The sequence below is a fragment of the Carcharodon carcharias genome, chromosome 33, assembly GCF_017639515.1.
Source record: "Carcharodon carcharias isolate sCarCar2 chromosome 33, sCarCar2.pri, whole genome shotgun sequence".
NCBI classification, from domain to species: Eukaryota; Metazoa; Chordata; class Chondrichthyes; order Lamniformes; family Lamnidae; genus Carcharodon; species Carcharodon carcharias.
The window spans coordinates 4262244-4286230 of record NC_054499.1 but is presented as its reverse complement, the minus strand read 5'-3'; the positions used below and the strand labels follow the sequence as shown (position 1 = coordinate 4286230).

General features: G+C 44.1%; 2 protein-coding genes across 3 annotated transcripts in view; both read right to left on the bottom strand.

The window, feature by feature from the left end:
- Positions 1-3304: 3304 nt before the first annotated feature.
- Positions 3305-11855, bottom strand: LOC121272380 (eukaryotic initiation factor 4A-I-like). Its single transcript, XM_041179033.1, has 11 exons — positions 11706-11855; positions 9842-9893; positions 8859-8991; positions 7874-8013; positions 7405-7573; positions 6667-6776; positions 5976-6119; positions 5476-5613; positions 5166-5255; positions 4521-4600; positions 3305-4415 (listed from the first exon to the last, which is right to left on the bottom strand). Exons 1-11 carry the CDS (start codon positions 11729-11731, stop codon positions 4271-4273), a joined length of 1227 nt encoding a protein of 408 aa, XP_041034967.1. The 5' UTR covers positions 11732-11855; the 3' UTR covers positions 3305-4270.
- A 6119-nt stretch (positions 11856-17974) lies between these two features.
- Positions 17975-23987, bottom strand: part of LOC121272379 — a 118676-nt gene continuing 112663 nt past the window's right edge. For both annotated transcript variants that reach the window (XM_041179031.1, XM_041179032.1), the window contains exon 11: positions 17975-23520. In XM_041179031.1, the coding sequence (XP_041034965.1) occupies positions 23410-23520 (111 nt within the window). In that variant the 3' untranslated portion in view covers positions 17975-23409. The remainder of the gene's footprint in view (positions 23521-23987) is intronic.

Below are 23987 nucleotides of genomic sequence, written 5' to 3'. Positions count from 1 at the left end.
TCTCATTTTGAATCACTTCCTCTGCCACCCTCTCCTTCTGCAGACTCCCGATTACCTCATGGACCTCAGGCCCACTCATTCTTTACGTGACAGGGAGTGAGTCAGCACTAACCCCTGCCATTTGCACCAGGAGCCAGCGAACTTGGCTTTGTCATTTACTCAGAGGAGACATGAACGAGGCCCCATTTACTGCCCATTCTTCAGATAACCGATGGTTGCTTTCACAACTAATTGGTTCTCTTGGTTGGGGTGAAGGATTAAGATCTAAACACCAAGATAAACAGGAATGGGATGGGTTCGAGAGACAACTGTCTTATACCCCTTCCCATTTCGCTCTCCATTGAGTCCAGAGTAGGACTGGAGCAAGGGTGTGGAATGAGACTGGGTTGTGACAGGTTCCCTTCCCTGATGGATATTGGAATAATCCAAAATTAATTTGTAATGGCCGCTCCAACAGCGTCACACTCCCTTCACACTATCCCTCTGTTGTGCTCCCTCAGTATTGACCCTCCAACAGCGCAGCACTCCCTTGGCACTGACTACTCACAGTGCTGTGCTCCTTCAGTACTGTTTTTGCAAGTGAGGGAGGGGGGTAGTATCTCTTCACCCCATAACCTCCTACAGCCCCATAACTCTCCGCTATCTCCTTTCTCCTCCAATTCTGGCTTCTTTTCATCAAATCATTGATGCCTCCACTATAAGGTGTGTTCAGCTGCCTAGATCCTGAGCTCCGGCATTCCCTCCCATAAAATCAATTATTCAAAATGCTCCTTAAATCACCCTATTTGGCCCAATTTTCAGTACCCATCCCACTATCTTTGTTATTGTGTAAACTCAAGTCTGTGGGTGACTGGCCTTTCCATCAAGGCAAGTATCAACATAGCAACTACGCCATCTATTGTCAAGAGAAGTGAATGGGCCTTGAACTGCAGTACACCCCTGGGGCCAGAGGGGGGGGGGGGGGAAACTTTCTCTTTGCTGCATTCTGAGTGTTCCTCTCCTCCTCTGGATCCATCAGTTAGAAGGGATGGGGTCAAAGAGAAGGATCCTGGGGTGATTGCAGGGTTTCTCTCCTCCTCAGGACTCAATTCTTGTTTCTTCCCTTATGTGTACAGCACAGGAGGCCATTCAGCCCATCATGTCCACACCAGTCAACAAAGATCTGACTACACTAATCCCATTTTCCAGTGTTTGGCCCATCGCCCTGGAGGCTATGGCAACACAAGTGAATATCTAAATACTTCTTAAACATTACAAGTGTTTCTGACTCAAACCACCCTTTCAGCCAGTGATTTCCAGAATCCCACCACCCTCTGGGTGAAAAAATCTCTCAACTCCCCTCTTAGCCTACCTCTTGCCTTAAATCTATGCTCCCTGATTATTGACCCCTCTCATGGGAGAAGTGCCTTCCTATCCACCCCATCTATACCCCTCAATCTTATATACACCTCTTACCAGGTTCCCTCTCAACCTTCACTGCTCCAAGGAAAACAACCCCAGCCTATCCAATCTTCCCTCATAGATCAGGCCCTCCAGCCCAGGCAGCATCCTGATAAATCTCTGCACCCTCTCCAGTGCAATCACATCCTTCTAATGTGACGACCAGAACTGTAAGCAATACTCTAGTTGTGGACTAACCAGTGTTTAATACAGTTCCAGCATAACCTTCCTGCTTTTGCATTCTATGCCTCAGCTAATAAAGGCAACTACCCGATGTGCCTTAACCACCTTATTTACCTACCCTACCACCTTCAGGGATCTGTGGTTATGCACACCAAGGTCCCTCTGATTTTCAGTACCTTCCAGGTCCTACCAGTGTAATCCCATGCCACATTAGCCCTCCAAGTGCATTACCTCTCACTTCTCTGGGTTGAATTCCATTCGCCACTGTTCTGCCCACCTGACCAGTTCATTGCTATCCTATTTAGCATGCACACATCACCTAAGGTTCCCAATTAACCCTAATTTCCCTAGTTATCTCCTGTTCTTTGGGCCAAATCACACCTCATTTTAGTAAAATTAGCCTTTCCGCAGTTTAGAACTTATATTTCTGACCCAATCTTATCCATAACTATACTTAATCTAGAGTTATGGCCCTCCTCTGGACCCACTTATCTTGCACCATCAACCCTTGTCATTTGATAGCTTCTACCCTTCAATTAGATCATGGCTCAAAATCATTTTCCTACACTATCCCTTGATGCCTTTACGATCTAGAAATTTGTCTTGAACATACTCCATGACTGAACTTCCAGTGGAGAATTCCAAAGATTCACGAGTGAAGAAATCCCCCCCCACCCCCGCATGAGTCAACCATAAAACTATCTGATGTCGCCTGACCTGTTAAGCATTTTGAGCACTGCAGTTGAGAATTGCATTTTGAATAATCAGCAGACGAGGTTATATCTAATCTTCTGGAAATCTCTAGTTCCACTGGTTTCTTCCACAACTCAATTTGCTCCCCATAACCTGGCAAAAGTAGCTCCAAGTGCTTTTTGAAGATTGCCAAGTGTAGAATCTACTTACATTACCCTTTGACACTTCTAGATCTCTTCACCCTGAAAATCTCATTCTTCCATTTACATTTAAATCTGATCAGCAACCCACTTGAGCTTTTCTCTACTCTTATCAAAAGCCCTTTAATTTTGAACATTTATATTAGGTTCCTCCATAACCATCCCAGCTTCTCCACATAACTTAACTCACCCTCTGCACTTGGACCAAGACCTCAACATCCTCCTCAAAGGCCAGAATGGTACATGTTCCACCTGAGGCCTAACCAGCAACATATGAATACTGGACTGGTAATGCCAAGCCCTTAACTCCAGCCCCAAATAGTGCCATTTCAATTGCTCCTCCCAAATTGAGTCACTTCATTCATACATATTAGATAAAAGGCTCTACCTGCAAGTCAGGATCTGAGTTTAGCCTGGGAGTAGTACAACAAAAAAGGAAAAATCTTGAGTTTAGATGGGCCCCTCATCATGTGTTTATAAATCAGAGTCAGTATTAGTTTGCAATTGATCGATGCACAGAAACCCAGGGTTGTTTTAGCTTCACCGTTTGTGGACAGATTCGGCCAACTGGAGTCTGTTACCTTGATTTTTATCTAGAGCTCACTGCCTTGTCCTAGCAGCAAATACCAAACAAGGTGGGTTGAGAACTGGCTGGGTAATGGGAAAAAGCTCAAGATTCATTGGCACCACTAATCATCAAGCTTTTCCCTGCATCTCGAATGTCACTTTTCAGTGAGAACAGCAGTAGAATCAAAGATTAGTAAAATAATGTAACCAAACATCAGTGGTGAGTCTTTTACCAAGTTTAATGTTCAATAATACATGACTTTATAAAGTGCAACATCCAAAGCCAGATGCACGAGAACAGACACAGGACACTACTCTGCAGCAACATGAGGTGAGCTCAACAACTTGCTGTACTTTGGGCAGAGGAATGGAGATATCACAGGAGGGGAAAAGCCCACAAGCAGGCCCGATATATATTAGTCTCTGACAAGCACACAAGCAGCTACAAAACGTACAGCCCACACCATCAACAGGCAGAGTAGTAGCTCTCTGCACAAGCATCATTAAGCAAAGGTCATCACCACACCAAACCCCACCCCCCCCCCCCCACCCCCATGTTTTCCCACTCTGGGAATTTGTGGATATGGGACAAAAAAGTCCCACATACACATATCAAGTCAGTCCCTGTCCTGTTCCAAAGCACAAAGTTATTAAGACCATTGAAGATTCCCAGGACAATGCACTTAAACAAATACAAATTTATTGAACAGCATTTAATAAATACTATACAGACAATGCAAGATTTGTACATGATCTCTGTCCGTGATTAGCACACATCTCACGAAGGCTATCCCATACTCCACTCCGAATCCTAAAACATTATCCTGAAGTAAGCTGGTTTCACGTAGTTGGCAGACTGCAAACATCTGTGATACTTCCGGGCCCGCAAGTACATGGTTACATGATGAAGAATATCTAATGCTACTAAATCTAAAAGACAACTGGGCCTGAAAAAGTACTTACCCAGAATTTTTAATGACCCTATAAGTATTTTCTTTCCCCACCCCATTGCCAGTCTGAACCTTTCAAGGAGGAAGGACGAGGAAGCTGATCACCAGTGTTGCACGCAATGATCAGTTCTGAGCATCCAGGTGACACTCAACACCAAGTTTAAAAAGAAAAGAACCTGTGATTGCAAGTAAACCAGTCAGCATTCACAGCCTCAATCACAGCTTCGCAAAACTCAATCAGATCAGGTCGGCCACATTCATAGGCATCTCATCCACAGTAGTGTTGTAGAACGATTCAATGTCACGGAGTGTCCGTCTGTCCTCTTCAGTGATCAGATTTATGGCAACACCCTTACGTCCAAAGCGGCCACCACGACCAATTCTGCAGGGGCAGGGAGTGGGCACAAGGAAGTAAAGTTGAGTGTTTGTGGCATGCACCATGGCAGATAAGCAGGCCAATTGTGGGAAGATGAAGCTCACCACTCACCTGTGAATATAGTTCTCACGGTTGGAAGGCAGATCATAGTTGATAACCAGAGACACTTGCTGAACATCAATTCCACGAGCCTAAAATAAATCCACCAGCTTTATTAGATACCAACAAGACAAATAACTTCAGACTTTAATGTCAATGGCTTCATTTCAGTGAGCAGATAGGCTATATTCACAAGAGGCTTGGGTAATGTTGATACCAGCCACGTAAAGCAGCAGCTCATTATACAGAAGGGTTGACTTTTTCACAGAAGGTATATTAAATCAGGTCAAAATAAAAACTAACAAATTTCAAAATGCTTGGGGACCCACCTAACCACTGAATGTAAAGAGATAAATAAACAAGATGACACCTAGTCCAGACTTACACTGTTGACTGCGTATTAAGTAGTGAACTTGGGCCAAATCCAGAATTCACTGTGGAGTACAGTCCATTATTCTACCAAAAAGCCAAAATCCAACAAAGCACAAGTGGCTTTCATGGAAAACAAGGGGCTCTCTGGAGCTTTACTAAATATTTTTGTAAAAACCCAAGCAGATCACCACAGCATCAAGTCCTTGCTACATTAATGTCCTCTTTCAGATGCAAACTGCCATTTACACAAGGTTATGTCAGTCAGAATTAAACACCTCAACTTACCAGCAAGTCAGTAGTAATGAGAACACGACTGGATCCAGATCGGAATTCTCTCATAATGAGATCCCTCTCCTTCTGTTCCATGTCACCGTGCTGTAACAAATGCAGAAGCAATTAGTTCCACACCACAACTATTGTGATGGTCTGCAGCCACTCCCCTCAATAAATCATTGGTCAAAGGCCTAATTGAAGCAATCACACCCAGATTTAGTCATGCCACCAGATAGATTGCTATGAACAGAGTTGGCTGTGATAACACTAAAATAAAATATTCATGGAGAAAGAGAAACTGCAACATTTTATTGAACCTCACCAGAGCGGAGACTGTGAAATCTCTCGCAAGCATTTTCTCTGTCAGCCAATCCACCTTTCTCCGTGTGTTGATGAATATAACAGCCTGAGTGATGGTGAGAGTCTCATACAGATCACACAAAGTGTCCAGCTTCCACTCCTAGGGAGAAGCAGATGGCAAACTGCTTTAAACACTAACAGATGCAGCATTACAAAATGTTCCTGTAATTCAATGTTACCGCATTGAGATTTGAGACCCTGTAATATGCTATTTGGATAAATCTGTCAACTGCATAATAGTTGTGTAAAACCACCGAAAGCTGTAATCCACAGTGGAGTGCAGGTTGTCTCTCTACCAAAGAGAGAACATCCCAATGTGGCACAAAGCCCACATGGAAATAAAGCACTCTCTGGACACAAGTAGCTTAACTGAGTTTAACAGGAGGTTGTTACATTATCTCCCTCCCCAACCTGGCTGTGAAGTGGTGGCAAATTTGGCAAGAAAATCCCACTGCCACTCACCTCTCGCTCCACATTAATGTAGAACTGTCTGATTCCCTCCAGTGTCAATTCCTCTTTCTTCACAAGAATGCGAATTGGGTCACGCATGAACTTCTTTGTCACTTCCAGCACATCAGAAGGCATTGTGGCAGATAACAAAACCACCTGTTTAAAAAAAGGGAAGCAGTTAGAGGGCTTCAGAATTCAGAGCAATGTCTGAATACAGTGTTGTGATCAGCAAGACTGTACCCACCACATCTACAGGTAACAGCAACGGACATTAAGAAAGAGGTCCACTTCTCCTAGATCAATGTGGGTGGGGTATAATTTATGTCCCAACAAATCCAACTGTCATTGCTGAGAACATCAGAATTAACCAAAGTTCCCAGCTTCAGTAGGATGCTTGCACTGGACAATGTCTATGACAGGACTATCCTGGAACCAAGCTGAGTGAATCCTAATCACAGTTTACACTTATGATCTAACCCACAATCCACAACTTCTGGTAAATTTGCCCCTAAAACCCAAGCTACTCAGCTCAATGTGCACAAGATTTCATTTTGAACATACTGACCAAGATCTGGAGGGTTGGTTATATCAATTGTCATATTAATAAAGAATGCCAAGATCTGTCTGCAACTAGTAAAACTGATTTAAAACCTACATGTGACACAAACTGGGTCATGCTTGTTCTAGCATATAGCAGACGTACCTGAATTGAAGTGTTGAGTTTCTGGAATATTTCATAGATCTGGTCCTTGAAACCTCTGCTCAACATTTCATCTGCTTCATCCAAAACAAACATCTTGATGTACCTTGTAGCTAAAACAAAAAGTAAGCATTAAAACATGCCAGTTTGTTTCTTAGCAACAAAATCTGTTTACCAAAAGGAACCTAGCTAACAACATCCCTGAACCAGCTGAGAATCTGGACTCTCTGGCACAGAACTCAGCCAACCTAGCCAGGTGCAAGATAGAGAAAGTTATACTATTAAAATAGGTGCCACCATTCAGGTGAGATACTGCTCTTTATTAAGCACATGGGACTAACCAACATTCAACCTGCAGCCAAATAAAAACAGATCAACTGTCCACTTTCTGATTAGCTGCTTGAGGGGCTTTATTGGGTGTAGATATAAAGTACTCATTAAAAGCAAAATATGGATATGCTGGAAATCAAGAATAAAAAAATTCTAGAAAATCTCAGCAAGTCTGGCAGCATTTGTGGAGAGGGGAACAGAGTTAACATTAAGAAGCATGCTGGACTCTTTCTTCCTCCAGACGCAGCCAGTGTTTCTATTGAAGTACCACATTGATTGTACGATATTACAGAATGTGCAAAGCACATAGAATATTTTTTTAAGCTTTTTATACAGCTTGGGCTCTGGAATACATTCATCTGACTGTGGCCCGTACTCCCAAAATCAAACCCTTTCTTCCAATGTACTTACAAAGATGCTGCCGGTTCATCATATCAAATACACGGCCTGGGGTCCCAACCACAATATGTGGAGCCTCCAGCTGAAACTTCTGCATGTCTGATCGGATACTGGTTCCACCAATGCAGGAGAAGCAGGTCCCACCCATGTAGTCTCCCAAAGCCACAATAACCTTCTGAATCTAAAAACGAACGTAGAGAACGTTACCCAGGAACCTCAATGTTAACAATCCAGAACAGAATTAACAAACCAACAAAGCTTTCTGTACACTGAGCAACCTGAATCTACAAGACTCGCCTGCAACAGGCCAGTCTCTCTGCAAAGAGCACTTTTATAAAGCCAAACTGAGTGAACATGACCTGGCTGAAATACAGAAATTAAGCCTGCACCCACTGACTTTGGACACTACCAATTTACAGCCAGCAAGTGCAGAAGCCACCTTCAGAAAACAAAAAGCAAAGAAAAAGTGAAGCGCCCTTACCTGTAGAGCCAGCTCCCTAGTTGGGGCCAACACCAAGGCCTGTGTCTCCTTTAGGCCCACATCTAGCTGCTGCAAGATAGAAATGGCAAACGTGGCAGTTTTGCCCGTCCCCGACTGAGCCTGGGCAATGACATCGTACTCTAGAAGAGGTCACCAATAGTGCAAGTTAGTTCATGTTGTTCAATAGGACCAATCCAGTATCATAAATGTTGATCAACAAGCAGCTCCATAAATCCAGGATAAACTCGCATTATATGTACACATCCCACCTCAGTCATAGAAACAGAAAATAGGAGCAGGAGTAGACTTTTCAGCCCTTCAAGCCTGCTCCACCGTTCATCATGATCATGGCTGATCATCCAACTCAATAGCCTGCTCCCACTTTCTCCCTATATCCTTTGATACCTTTCACCCTAAGAGCTATATCTAACTCTTTCTTGAAAACAGTCAGACTCAATACAAAACCACTGGCAATTTCTTTCACCATTACAGGATTGTCATCCAAATTACCATGCCGTAATGGGAGGCTCCACTGTATTTGCTTGTAACTGGGCACCAATAAGCTGAAGTTTTCACACATCTTGTGTCCATAGCATGAACCAGTATAGATTCACTGATGGAACATACTGGGATGAATATGGGGTAATTACTATACCCCAGATCAGATTTAAGACATAGTACCACAATAAAGGTACCTCCTTGTCCACTGATTGGGGACAGGGCCTATACTCAAAATTTAGTTATCCCAAAGCAGTTCAGTACTGACGGAAATATGTCAACACTACATAGTAAAGATTTCCCATGTGTTAAGAACCCACCCTTGCAAAATTCCACCCCAGTATGAGAAGTAATGCTCACGTGTGTATAACCATGAATAAACTTTCAAACATTGCTGTGCTAACCATTATTTAATTGTGCTCAACATCTTGTTCCTAAACTTGCCCTTGTGGGAGGTTTTGTGGTTATTATTCCGTGTGATTCCTACCCCTGATGCAGGGAAGAATGGCTCGCTGCTGGATGGCAGATGGCTTTTCAAAACCATAGGCATAGATCCCACGAAGGAGATTTTCCCGGAGGTTCATGTCATCAAAGTTATCGACAATCTCAGTCCAGTTGCTCTGCAAATGCAAACATTCTAAATGTCAAATGGAATATATCAGAACCTGCTCCCAGCTTCAATACTCACTTTAGCACAATTGCAAGCTCTCAACACTGTTGCCGAGCAAAGACAACAATTCAATTGTCTGGTGTTTCAAGATGTCTGCAGGTCTGTTTCTTGGATGCTAATTAGCTCTTCTATGACAACATCACTCATGATTACACTATAGCTATGGGGAGTGAAATTTATTGGACACCAAGGAGCCAGTGCAGACAATATGCACTGAACGGTGTCCTCCTGTGCTGTGTCTCCTTGAAACTTGTTCAAGAGGGATAACAGGGAAAATTATGAAAGGCTGATCACCCTGCCTGGAGAATCTAGGACATAGCCACAAGATAAAAACAGGCCATTTAAGACTTAGATGAGAAATTTCTTCAGAGGGTTGTGAATCTTTAGAATTCTCTATCTCAGGGGCTGTGGATTGATAATAGATTTCTTGTACCCATTGCATGAACCAGTATCGATTCACAGTTGGAACATACTGGGATGAACATGGGTTAATTATTATACCCCAAATCAGATTAAAAGACAGTACCACAAAGGTACCTCCTTGCCCATTGACTGGGGAGAGAGCCAAGTGTTGGGCAACACAGTACACATGGAAATATAGCAGCATATAAAGAGAACCACAAGCTGCTGTGATGCCCACTGATGCCAGTCTACTCACAGCTTATACTTAGTATGGATGCATGGAATATCCCAATCACAGGAGCATATTGGAGGAGAGCAAGTACGTACATTGTTGGAACACAATTTCTAACTGAACTTTAAAGCTGTTCATCTCACAGCCATGGCTTCATGTTACTCACCTCAATAACCCCTTCAGGCTCCATTCCATCAGGACAGCCATGATCATTAGATCTAAAAAAAAATTAATGAAAAATAAGGTTAGAAATACACACAGGCTGGCTGAAGGACAGGGCAGTAGGTGAGATTCAGATTACTAAACGATTGCGGGATAACAGGGTTTGCTGCGGTGTTCAAAAGGTGATGTAGCAACATTAGTCATCAACACTCAGCGGCTCAATCCCACCCCTTTTTATTGCATAACAGGCTTGCAAATATTACACAAGATGAGCAGGAAAGGGCAGGTGATTCCCATCAGCGACAACAGGCACAAAGAATTAAGGGCTACTGAGCAAAGATAAGGATGGGGGGGGGGGGGAGAGAAAGAGAGAGAAGGGGCGCTCCTGCTTCTATTTCTTTAAAAAATTTCTTAAGATAAGCAACTGGGATTTGAAAAATTATCTCCCAGCTCCGTCAGCCCAAACAACCCTATCCTCACACCCCCAACTCTCACCATAAAATCCCAGTAGCAGCCCACCTCACCCCCAACTCACATTAAAATCCCAGTAGGAACTCTCACCATAAAATCCCACTACAGCCACCTAATGCTTCGAGGCCCATTCAATTTCTCGCTTTCTCTCCCCCCCCCCCAACCAAAAAACCAAAAACAAAGACGAAAAACGGCGCACGCATGCGCACAACTCAGGGCCATGCGGCTCCAGCTGCGTAAAGCTGGTTGCGCAGAAGGGGGGGGGGGGGAGAAGAGAGATGGTGGCGGCGGTGGCCCGGCGCCTGCGCAGTGGAGTCACATGGCCCCTCCTCGCGGCAGGGACGGGCGCACGCGCGCGCGAACCGGCCGGCCAGCCAGCCACCCGGCGTTTCCTTTTAAACCTCCCTCTTCCCCCCACCTCCCCCCGCCCCGCCCCCCCCCCCCACTTTCATTTTTCTCTTTCTTACACACACACACACAATCTCCGCCATGTGCGATTGCCGGTGAACATGTATTGGGAAAAAGAAACAAAAAAAAAAATCCACCCGCCCCACCACCATAAATTACCTCACCGGGAGGGTGGGGGGGGGGGGGGGAGAAAAGAGAGAGATGTGGAAGCCGCCATTTTAGATGGATCGAGTCCCCTCTTGTCTCCGTCTCCCTCCCTCCCTCCCTCTCCCCCACCCCTCCCCCAATCTCCTCTCTCGCTCGAGCTCCCTTTCGAACGCGGCGAGCGGCAACGTTCCATTTTCGAACGCTTTTTTTTTTAAAAAAAAAAACGGCCGTTGGCGCCGGACCAACCGTCAATCAGTCGCTCGCTCGTTCGATCGATCGCTCGCGGGCAGGCGGCCGCCGGCGCCGCCGCCGCCGCTTCTCCTCGGCAGCCGGCGAGATCCCCTCGGCTTCCTCGCGCCCTTCTCCCCCCCCCCCCCCCTCCCCCTTTAAATCAACCACCACCACCACCACCACCAGCACCTCGTCCGCCCGCCGACGCCGCCACCACCAAGGTAAGGCCGACATCTAACAGAACATTTCATCCCCGCCCCCCCCCCCCCCACCCCCCCCCCCCCCCCCCCCCCCCCCACCCTTTCCATCACTAAAACCATTCCTCAAATTCGGGCGGAGGGAGGGGAGGGGAGGGGGGGGGGGGGGGGTTGGGGGAAGAGCGAAAAAAAAAAAATCAATCATGGCGTTTTTAACTGCAGCCTCGCGAAGGGAAGAGAAGGTTATGTAAAGAAACAACTCTCCGTCTTTTCTTTCCGCTAACCTCCACACCGCACCGGCCATTTTGTGGCACGATTTTTCCCCCCCCTTCCTCCTCCTCCTCCTCCACAAATCTTTGTTGCCGAGATTATATTTTATGCTTGGGGGGAAACCTCTTTTCTCCCTCCTATTACCTGTATTCCGCACCGTCTTCGGACATTATACGGGTTTTTTTTTTTAAAGAAATATTATATATATATTTTTTTTTAAACGTAGACGCCTCTGTGCGAGATGCTCGGAGCGTTGCACAGCCGAGAGAGACTCGCTGTGCCGCTTGCGCTCCTTCTTATAGGCGGCCGGCGGGCGCAGACAAACCTGCTGGTGGTGGTTGGTGGGGGGGGGGGGGGGGGGGGGGAGGGTGCTTGCCTCGCCCCGCCCCTCCCGCGCCCATTGGCCGCCGCTCAGGCGCGTTCCGTCTCCTATTGGCTGCCCGGCTCCGTTAGCCAACCACCTTTTCCCTCCCGTTACGTCACCGCGTCCTCAGCTAAGATTGAGACGTCATCCCCACCCCCCCCCCCCCCCCCCCCCCCCCCCCCCCCCCCCCCCCCCCCACCCCCAACGATCGCTTCCGGTCTCAAAAATTAATTGGGTGCGATTTTTTTTATCTTTAGTTTTTTTTGGGGGGGGGGGGAAGTTCACGTATTTCGCTCATATTTGGTGGAGAACTTTTTTTTCGGGGGGGTCATTCTTCCCCTTACCCCCCCCCCCCCCCTCCCCGCGTTTAGCACGTGATGGAAAAAACGAGCTGGAGGAATAAATGGGTATTCTCACTCCCAGAGACCACGTGTCCGCTAGATCTCTCACAAAGTCCCATTCATTATCAGACAAAGGAGTGCCAGCCAACATCCAAGGCCCAATTTGATTAAACAAGGAATAGAACATGCTGCAAATGCTCAGCATGTCAGAAAGCATTCGCCTGCACAATTCGGGAACAGTCCTGGTCTCCTTGCCTAGGGAAGGGTATGAGGGTGGCCAACCCTCCAGGATGGGTCGGGGTGGGGGGGGGGCGGTGCGGGGTGGGGTCCAGGAATTGAATGGAGATCAATCCCCAGGACACTGCTCTGTGCAACTCTGGAGAAAGAGAGAGAGAGAGAGAGAAAAAAAAACCAGAAGGACCCTGAATAGATTGCCCTTTTTGGAACATGGGACTTGAGGAGCAGGAGGAGGCCATTCGGCCTGCTGAGCCTGCCCCACAAAAAATTCCGGTGGGGATACTAGGAAATGAACCCAGGACCTTACACGTGCAAAGCACCCGCTCTGACGCTGACCTATGTCTGCCACCTCACTCTTTTTATTAAATTTTTCTTTGCCAGATATAGAAAAATATTGAAAATGGCGTTGGGGGGCGGTGGGGGCACTGAAGTCTGTTTGACTGACAGCCAAGCATCATTCGGTTGGATAACGAGTCTTTTTACTTTCCAATTGGCTTGGGAAGGCAGTGCGTCACAAGGATGGATGTGTTGGCCGACTAATGGAAAAAGCGTGAGGGAAAGTTATGTGATGAAACCTCCGAGGATATGTTTAATCACATTTGACAACCCTAAAGGATATACTTGTCTTAGAGGGAGTGCAATGAATGTTCACTAGACAGATTTCTGAGGTGGGGGCTGGGGGCAGGTGATTGTCCCAGGAGTAGACTACATTCCATACAGTTTAGTGATTTAATTGGAACATTTCACATCTTAAGGAGCTTGACGAGGAGATTTGCAGTTCACAAGCACACTGCATTGAACTTCATCTGTCACTTGTCCATCCTTTCCACCATTTTGACTATGACCTTTTGAAGTTCTACATTAACCTCCTCACAGTTCACAATGCTTTCAAGTTTATATCATCTGCAAATTTTGATACACTATGGTCTGCGTCATTAATATTCATAAGAGCAAGGGTCCCAACACTGACCCCTGGGGAACTCAACTTGAAATCTTTCTCCAGCATGAAAACCACTACTCTCTGTTTCCTGTCACTCAGCCAATTCCGTCTTCATGTTGCTGCTGTGCATTTTATTTCATAAGCTATAACTTTGCTCAAGTTTGTTGTGTGGCACTTCATCTGTTTAGAAGTCCACGTACACCACATCAAGAGCATTGCCCTCATCAACCCTCTCTGTTACCTGTTCAAAAAACTTTTCCCCTTAACAAATCCATGCTGGCTTTCCTTAATTAACCCACATTTGTCCGTGTGACTGTTAAATTTTATCCTGAATTTTTGTTTCTAGAAGTTTCCACACCACCAAAGTTAAATTGACTGGCCTGTAGTTGCTGGGCTTATCTTTACACCCTTTTTTTGAACAAGGTTGTAACATTTGCAATTCTCCTGTCCTCTGGCATCACTCCTGAGTCTAAGGAAGACTGGAAAATTATGGGCCATGCCTGTAATTTCCACTATCACTTTCCTCAGTACCTTTGGATGGATCTCATCCGGTCCTGTGCTTTATCAACTTTAAGTATAGACAGCTTTTCTAATATCTCCTCCTTATCAATTTTAAATCCTTATGGCGTATTAGTTACCTCCTCTTTCATTGTGGCCTTGGTAGATTCTTCCTTGGTGAAGACAGAGGCAAAGTATTAATTTAGTACCTGAATTATTCCCCCTGTCTCCATGTGTAAATCCCCTTTTTGGTCCCTAATCAGTACTACTCCTTTTACTATTTATGCCTATAGAAGACTTTGGGATCCCCTTTTATGTTCGCTGCCAATCTCTTTTCATACTCCTTCTTCACTTCTCTTATTTGCTTTTTCACTTCCTCTCTGAACCTTCTCTGTTCAGCCTGGTTCTCCATTGTATTGAGAACCAGTCATCTGTCATCAGCACACTTTTTCTTCTTCATCCTAATCTCTATCTTTTTTGTCATCCAGGGAGCTCTGGATTTCTTTGCCCTACCTTTCGAGGGAAGATACCTTGACTATCCCCAAATTCTCTCTTCTGTGAAGATAGCCCATTGTTCAGCTACTGTTTTTCCTCCAACTTTTGATTCCAATTTATTCGGCCCAGATCTGTTCTTAGACCTTTGAAGTTGGCTTTTCCCCAGTTATTATTATTATAGAATGTTCTTTGACCTTTTCCATAGCCAACCTAAATCTACAAAGATCACTGTCCCCTTGATAGTTGATCCACTTACACCACCTCATTCCCAAGAACCAAGTCCAGCAGTGCCTCCCCTCTCATTGGCCTGGAAACATACTGCTGTAAAAATTTTTCCTGAAGACAATCCAGAATGCCCTTCTCTACCCTTTACACTAATACTAGCCCAGTATGCATTCAGATAATTAAAGTCCTCCATTATAACTACACTATAATTCTTGCACCTCTCTGTAATTTCCTTGCAAATTTGTCCCTTTACATTCTTCCCACTAATTGGTGGCCTATAGACTACACCGAGCAATGTAATTGTATAATTTTTGTTCTTTAGCTCTGTCCTTGACCCCCCTGGAACATCCTCTTTCTCCAGCACTGCAATGATCTCCTGAATCAATACCGCCACTTCTCCCCCTTTTCTTCCTTTCCCATCTTTCCTGAATGTCTTGTATGCAACAATTTGATTACAAAGATCATCTTTCCTAATTGTTGGTTAATATCTGTATCTGGGGGTTTTGTTGGACACCCGCTGTAATTTTGACATTCCTTCAGGACTGCTTGAAGAAGGAACAAAATAAATGGGTTAATTAAAGTTTCTTCAGTGACAGCTGAGTCCCAGTACTTGTGGTGTACATTACATTTCCAAATACCTTCCTTTGGTGGTACAGCACTCTTAGGTATGCTTCTTTGATCTGTTTGCGAGATCCAGGACCAGGTTGTTAGGAAAATAGGGGAAGCAATTGCAAGAAGGCAGAACACTGGCCTACAGCAGCCCTTGACTGAAGAACCTGAAAATGAAGTTGGCCTCATAAGGATCTGGTTTAAACAATTGATGAGTGAGCTGAGTACCTGTCATTAAACACCTGGCATATCATGATGCTGGCACATCTCATCTGGTTCACTAATATTCTTTAGAGAAGGAAATCTGCCTACCTTACAGAGTCTGGCCTACATGTGATTCCAGATCCACAGCAGTGAGGTCGACTCTTAACTACCCTCTGAAATAGCCTAGCAAGCCACTCAGTTCAAGGGCAATTAGGGATAGACAATAAAATGCTGGCCTCGCCAGTGATGTCCACATCTCACGAAAGAATAAATTTTTAAAAATCACAACCTATGCTGCCTAAATCCTCCCACCACACTAAAAGCATGTTCTATGGTTGGTGAGGGAATTGAAGATGATAATGGCTGGAAGCAGGGTTTGAGAACACCTTGTGTAACCAGGGTTTGGTACCTGCTATGATTAGGTACAGAGAGACAAGCAGTTGTTGAAGGCCTTCATCTGTAACCCATAGAACCTGTTTGATGGACCAGTTACATATCATACGGTCAGAAAGATGGTGGTAATGCATTTACACATCTTAGAGTGAGTTGTGCTGTTTACTGTGTTATTCCTATTCAGATAGCAAGCACTTACATTTGTGTTGGTTAGTCAACTAATGATCAGTGAGTGACTATCCAATATAGAGGTGAGGGAGCTAAGCTTCTAAGTTGGTCATTAAAAATTGCAACCGAGTCAACCCTCTTCAGACGATCCAGGAGCTAGGCAAGTGCATTGATTCCCAAGGCAGAGTAACGAGCAATCAACTGATGTGCCTCGTTGATGAGATAGGGATGTTCACTAATTAATGGGGACTTGCATTGTACACACTTCAGTCTCAGCTCTTGTCGATCTGTTTGTTGTTAAGCTATTTGGACTCAGCTCAGCTGTGTCATTTTGTGGAGTGAAATTTGTACTGATATCAACGACCCCTCATCACGGCATCCATCAGTCTCTTTAGAGATTCCAAGCCTTTGAAATGGGAAGTCCATTCAATATATTAGATAACTCTGTGTAACTATTATAACTGTAGTAGGAAAATTCTAGTAAAGGCTCAGCCTTTGAAGGCAGGGAGGAATAAAGATAAGCCTTTTAGTCTCTCTAAATTGAAAATTCTCATGGCAGCATGTCAATGTGTTGACACATGGGCTAGTGAGTCATTAAATGTGGGTTAATTCTGATGATTCATGGTATCCTTTGCCAGAACAAAACTGAGCTTTAAAGGGAGCCAGGAGAACAGAAATTAGGTATGTCAGTAGAAAAGAGGCAAGTACAGTGACAGGTGATTACCTAACAATGATTTTTCCCCTCGTTGCAAAATGCAAGTGTAAAATGCCCACATTCTCCAGCTCAGAGGCAATACCTCCAGAAGGGCAAGAAAATCCACACTTCTCATTACCTGCAGGACATCCCACAGTGCTTTACACAATGATATCTTAACATCTTTTTAAATACAGTCACCATTATAATGTAGGAAATACAGCAGCCAATTTGCACACAGCAAACTCCCACAAACAGCAATGTGATAATGATCAAATAATCTGATTTTAGTGATGCTGGTTGAGAGATAAATATTGTCCAGGACACCAGGGAGTACTCTCCCGCTCTTCTTAGAAATAGTTTCACGGGATTTTTTACATCCACCTGAGGGGACCAACGGGGTCTTGTTTATTGTCTCAAAAGATGGCACCTTGACAGTGCATTGCTCCATCAGTATTGCACTGGAGTGTCAGTGTAGATTTTTATGGTCAAGACTCTAGAAAGGGACTTGAGCCCACAACCTCCTGACTTCAGAGGAGAGAATACGGTCATCTAAGCCACAGCTGACACACGACTCAGAGGTGCTGAGGCCAATTGCATCCTTTCTTCTCCCTATGTCCCAACAATAGTGATTTCTCATGGGAGAATATTATCAAGCCACTAACAAGGTGCTGGGATGGTCCCTCAATGGGCTTCTTGATAAATACACTAGTTGTTTTGGTAAAAGCCATACAGACAAGGAAGATCCAACTCTTGTCCTTCCTTGTTAACGGATTTCAACCAGGGCAGCAGCAGCAGAAACACTGACAATGGCTTCAGCACCCCTGGGTCTTCGAGTCAGGTGTTGGTGAGGGGCGGGGAGAGAGAGAGAGAGAGAAAGTCAGCCGGAACTCTTGATCACTATCCAGTGAGACCTTTGGGAAAAAGCACGTGGATAGAGATGGCTTGAAGTGAGGAATTGATTTACTGTGAGGGATATCACAGCCAAATAGCCTGTCAACATTCATGATAACGGCTACTTGGGTGAGGTCTTTGTACATTGCCAGTGCTTGTGGATCAGCATTCCTATGAGAGTCAGTGTCTTGGACAGGGGAGTGGAAGGTAAAAGGATTGAGTAAAAACAGTTTTTTTGGGATGTAGGGGAAAGAGCATACAATTCCATCAATGAGGATACCCTTCCCTCTGCTATACTGAAGCACTCTGTTACTAGATCGCATGACAGAAACCACATTTCAGATCCTCTGCTAGATGCTCAAGACTCAGATCTTTATTGTGTCAATACAAGGGATAGGAAAATTCAATTCAGTACAACAGTGATATTCATACAAGAAGAATATTGGGAACAGGAGGATTAAACACAATAAACCTTCATGTCTGTATTATATCAGATATGCTCAAATGTAAAACAACCCATGTACAAGTTGAACCCACCCCCACCATACTTTCCACATCTATCCCTCTCAGCTCCCAAACAGCATGAAATGTAACTGATAATCACACATTGCCACTGCTGTGCATGGATGGAAGCTGCAGCCCAAGAGAGGGGAACAGAATTCATGGAGCTTGAAACAGGGCAATGGGAGAGTGTCAACTGAGAGCAGAGTGATGCTGAAGGGTCCAGAACAGGTGAAGGAGGCTAGAAGCAGGTAAGTGTACTCCCCATGCAGCACAATGCCAGGTGACTCATCCCACCCCAGCCCTCCATTTTCACCACCTTGTGACCAACAGTTTGGAGTATGACTTATGCACTGGCTGCTGGGCCTGAGGGTACATCTTTTGGCTTTAGAAATGTTCCCAAGTCTGCTCTCAAGGCTTTCACTATCATGAGATCCATCCAGATTGCCAGCTGCAATCAGGATGAGCGAAGCAAAGACCCAATGTTTTAATGGGGAGGGAGGTGTTGATGGAAAATATAGTGGGGCTGACGAGGGTCTATTATTCACAGGGGAACTAGAATTCTCCCCCTTACTTTTAGCTTCTATTTTTCAGCTTCCCTAAAACAATGGCTCAGAAAAGTAATACTTGGTGCACTTACACCTCTGGTCCTTCACTGTCTTTTGGCTGTATCCATTTTCTTCATTCCCATTAATCCTCTCCTCCCTAACCCCACTTCAGAAAAAAAGGAGCAAGGCCATGGGTTTGTAGTTTTGGGGAATAAAGCGTGAAATATCATCCTGAAAATACAGGTTAAAAACCCCAGAATTCCATGTAACACAAATGGAAGTTTGACCATTGTTTCCATGGTTGCTTTTCTCTGGATGGAGAGCCTTCAGCTTCCAGCCTTACACTTTCTCCTCCCTCACTTCCCTAGAAGTGAGTCAATTCGATTCTGGGATTAGGATGCATTTCTTCTGCCACATTTGCATCAATGTAAACACATCAACACAATAACGGCACAATATTTCAGACCAAGGTTGCATTCCTGGCATTAAAGCCAAGGCACCTTTGAGAGCTCAACATAGTAAAGCGTAACCCCAATACAAAAGCAAAATTCTGCAGATATGGAAATCTGAAATAAAACAGAAAATGCTGGAAACTGAGCAGGATAGGCATCTGTGTAGAGAGAAACAGAGTTAACCTGAAGGTATTGACCTGAAATATTAACTCTTTTCCTCTCTGCATAAATGCTGTATGACCTGCTGAGAATTTCCAGCGTTTAGTTTTAAAATAATTCCAGTTGTGAGAGAGCAGCTGGGTTTTAAAACCAGTGCTCTGATGGATCTCCCAAGCACTTTAGAAACTCAGTGCAGTTTCTCTGAAGGTTGAGAGAGCAGCTGCACCTGCCTGCACTTTCAAACATTAAATATTGACCAGCCAGGTGCAGTATGTATGCACAGATTTCTCTATCAGGCAGAATGCAAATTGCAGGCAAGCGCTTTGCTGACACTTCACAATCTACAGCTATGTAATACCCTCGACAATTGTTACAAATCTAACAGAAACGGCATGTTACTGTGATTGCACAATAGTCACAACAAAACCCGAGATGTGAAGATGTGGTATTGCAGACTCCACTTTCAAAGGCCATATCAGCTGTAAGCTCTTGTATAAGTGGCTTCATATAAATGATTGAAGGTTTAGCTCTCTGCCCAGACTTGTGGACACCCCCTATCTTGCAATATTTTTTGTTTTTATTCAGACGGAGATATGATGAACGGGCTGAAACAGTACAAATGGTTCTCACCCTTCTAGGTTTAAAAGGCAAACCTAAGATCAAGTGGTATAATCCTTGGCCATATTTTCTCACTTTTGCCATTGTTTGGATCCACAGACACATCAATCCCAGCAGCATCTTTTGTGGATGCAAACACTGCAGAGTTGGATTCATTTCAACTTCACTAAAGTATGATTGCTATAGATGTAAACCAGGTACAAGTTACGCTACTTGTTAAAAAAAAAAAATCAGGCAAGTCAGGTTTAACATGGACCAAATCTCTGCTTAGTAATGGAAATTCTTCTTGCCTTAAATAGTTTCCAAGTTTTGTTTCCCAACCAAATTGTCACTTAACATCAGTTCCAGCTGACACACCAGCTGGGAATTAACTCACTTTTATGCAGCAATTCAACACATCCTGACAAATGAAGATGCTGCTCCATTGTGAGATCTCTTTCAACAGGGTCCAGGTTTCACCTTGCAGCTCCAGGAGACCCAACTCCAAGACCAGAAGCTTGACAAAGTTGACCAGAGTTAAGAGACGGATGGAAATACAATAGCAGGAGGAAACATGCAATTGTCAAAGTCTACTCCCCAATAATCTAGTAGAGATTTTAACCATTTAATTTTATGGATTCTCTTTTGCAGGTTATGTATTTGCCTATATAATAAGAATCACCAAACTTTTTAGTGACACACTTTGTGACACGATAAGGCGTTGTACAAATGCAATCTATTTCCAAGACAGAGGGAGGGGGGAGGAAGACCAAGAGAAATCAGTTTCACACATCATATTCCATGAGCTGCAAAATGAGTTGCTCACTCCTTTACACTAAAATCACTAAGATTAAGCAACCCAACTGAGACACACAAGGTTTCAGCAACCCCAAACCCCCAATTAGTGTTTACTCCAAAATATAAAACTTTGTCTTTGTAATGGGAAAGCTTGCACCCCTTAAAAAATGTATAACAAAGGAAATAGGACTTAAACGTTTGCATCCATCCAACTGTTGCTTCTGTCTACTTAGCCGCAAGATTGCTATTTTCAGACTGGAACTGTAGAACATGCAGTTTGAGAGATTCAGGAGACATTGCCAGACTCTAAGGTTCAGGCCACAGAATGATTGCACTTAAGCATGTAGGAAAATTAAGACTGGCCCACAGAAACCCCTAAAAATGGACAATATTTACTGATGGATTCCTCCTCCAAGCAAAAACTGAGCTCATTAATAGTTGCAATTGAAAGAGTATTGGAGGGTGTAAATCTCAGTTTTGGCACAAACAAAAGGCTTCAGTGGAGCTTTCCCTTCCCAGAACAGAGCAAAAAATACACAACAAAATCTTATGCCTTTGAATAGATCCAATAACTTCACTTATTAATCCAGCATCTTTCCACCTCTACATAAAACAGGGTATCAAGATCAACTGAAGTTCAAACACTGTTCCACACTTATGCCTTTTAAACCCCCTCATCCCCTTCCATGAAGCAGCCAGTTAGGACAGCTATTGCACAGAGGGGGCGTATAAGAATTACAACCACAGAATTTAAAATGCACACATTGAACATCGTCCAAGTATAGCAGACACCTCCTCTGCAACTTTAAACACCGATGATGGAACTTAGCAGCACTGAGAGATAGAATACTTTCCCACTGTCAACATTGAGCCCTCCAAAATTAGGTACAGCATGGACTGATACCAAGTAAAACTCCCTCTGTCCCAACAAAAGTCCCTTCATCCTGAACTTGGAACAACAATCCCCAGTGACGGTTCTACTTCTTATAACTGTCACTGTTGCAGTTTGAGTGAGGCTGCCACTTCAATAGTAGCTTGTGTGATGAACCCATGCTCACTAAGCCCTGCTTTGCTTTAGACAGGACCTTTACATGCAGCAGACAGAAGAGTCCTTCATGGTCTTGGTCTGCGCTGGATTTGAACTTCAGCCCCAGTGATGAAAAGGTTAAGTGAGCAAAACAATCTCAGTATGTGATACTTTCTCTGCAGCTCTGCCTTTGGGAGCCACAGAAGCAGCAGGTGCTAGCAAGGACTGCTCATGAAGCTAGTGTTCAGATTAGCAAGGAGGGCACCAGCAAAACACATTTCATAAATCAAAGCTAAAGAAATTTGTTTTGGAAAGTATCTTTCAGCTATCCATTACTGTACACTGAAAACATAACTAGGTGTCTCAGGGACTACTCAAAACGCAGCTCAAATGCCAGAGTTTCATTTTGAATTTCCACCAAGAACTTAAAATAAAAAAATTGCTATCCAATATTTTATTTTTTAAAGCCATAGTGTGTGATAGGGGAGCAGGCAGAAGATAGCTCACTTAATGCTGCATGTGTTGAAATTTTTTATAACAAAGATTTCACAAAGCAAAACTGATATTCAGTGGTCTTCTGCACCCTCCCTGTAATCCCTGCCTGCCCCCACCCACCAAAACCCCATTTTCTTCATACAGAAACACTTACTTACAGGGTACTACCAAACTGTGTGGACACTTAAGAGCGATGCTTGGTGAGTGTTACAAGTATAATAATATGACCGATCAAACTTTTACTACGGGCGTAGTACTGAAGGGAGATGGTACCACACTGACTCAGTTGGTGAGGTACACGTGGTTAATGCTGACAGGCTACTGCATCTTCCTTCTCCATTCAAAAGCAAACCTAAAGGCTTTAACAAATCTACATTTTGGTCACAATATTAAATCCCAGCTTTTTGTTTTAAACATATAAACTGAAAAAGACACCAAAGAGAACAAAACACCAAACAACATCTTTAAGAGGATTTGGTGGATTTGGAAAGTGACTAACCACCACTTTCACATTAATTTGACCATACGTCAATAGGTGCAACTTTCCTTTATTTTAAAATCCTCACAGGTATCCTCTTCCGTTCCCCACCGCACAAGGCCGCAGCCTCTCCATGACCACTGTGAGCAATGCTTGTTGACAATTGAGATGACAGCATAACCATACAAGATGGGCAGCATCATGCTTGCTCCCCTACCCATCCCAAAGATGGAAGGATTCACTGCACCAAGCCATTTCACTGAAAGGGCTGACCGAGAGCTTGTGGAAAATAATCCCAAGTGACAAGTAAGCCTCGAATTAAAACTGATGGTCCATATGGAAAGTCACCGATCCTGCATAATCACTTCCTCCGCCAGTTTACAACCCAGCCATTAGACAGCTTTAAAGATACTAAATAACCCAAAGCCTTCACATATATCTGTTGCTGCCTTTTAGTCCTGTAATCCTGGTGTGATAATACAATACAGCTAACCAGAATTTCAAAATTGAACAACACTTAAATAACTGAAAAAATATGGCATAGAAAAAAAAGTTTGTTTTTTTTAAAAAAAAGAAAAAAAGTTTCATGTTTCAACACATTTGAAGACCAAGATTGTTTAATCAAGTCTTCTTAACTTGCACCATCCTTGTAATGTTCACAAAAGGGTGCGTTTGTCTGGTCGATCACCCAATGCTAGGTTTGTGTTGGCCATCCTCCGGAAGCGGGCTCCTCACACAGTGAGCTTGCAGTTGCAAAGTTCCTTGTAGATCTGGCGCCGCAGCTTGGGCATGTCCTGCTGGGTGAAGCTGAACGGTTGACCCAGAGCCAGACATTTACAGAACTGAAACAACACAGACATAACTATTGGCTAAACTTCACATTCAGGAGTTGAAACATTTTTAACATCTTAGTGTTCTCCCTCTCTCCCCACCCAACTTACTCTACTCCAGGTACTGATTCATTTTAGGGAGGCACTTCCACAGGCATTAATTACATTACATAGGACGTATGACACAGAAGGAGGCCATTTGGTCCAACCAGTCCATGCCAGTGTTTATGCTCCATTTGAGCCTCCTCCCATCTTTTCTGATTTAAATTTATCATCGCAACCCTTTGTCTCCTTCTCCCTCATATGCTTGTCGTAAATCATCCGTACCATTCACTTCAACCACTCCCTGTGGTAGTGAGTTCCACGTTCTCACGACGCTTTGAGTAAGGAAGTTTCTCCTGAATTTCCTATTAGATTTCTTGTTGACTATCTTATATTGATGGCCTCTAGTTAATGCTCTTCCCCACAACTAAAAGCAT

Coding starts and splice junctions, on each gene's coding strand:
- LOC121272380 (XM_041179033.1), bottom strand. CDS start 11,731: ATGTCCGAAGACGGTGCGGAATACAG. Junction 7,574..7,873: donor CTAGGGAGCTGGCTCTACAG/GTAAGGGCGCTT, acceptor GTTCGTTTTTAG/ATTCAGAAGGTTATTGTGGC. Junction 4,416..4,520: donor CGTGAGAACTATATTCACAG/GTGAGTGGTGAG, acceptor CTGCCCCTGCAG/AATTGGTCGTGGTGGCCGCT.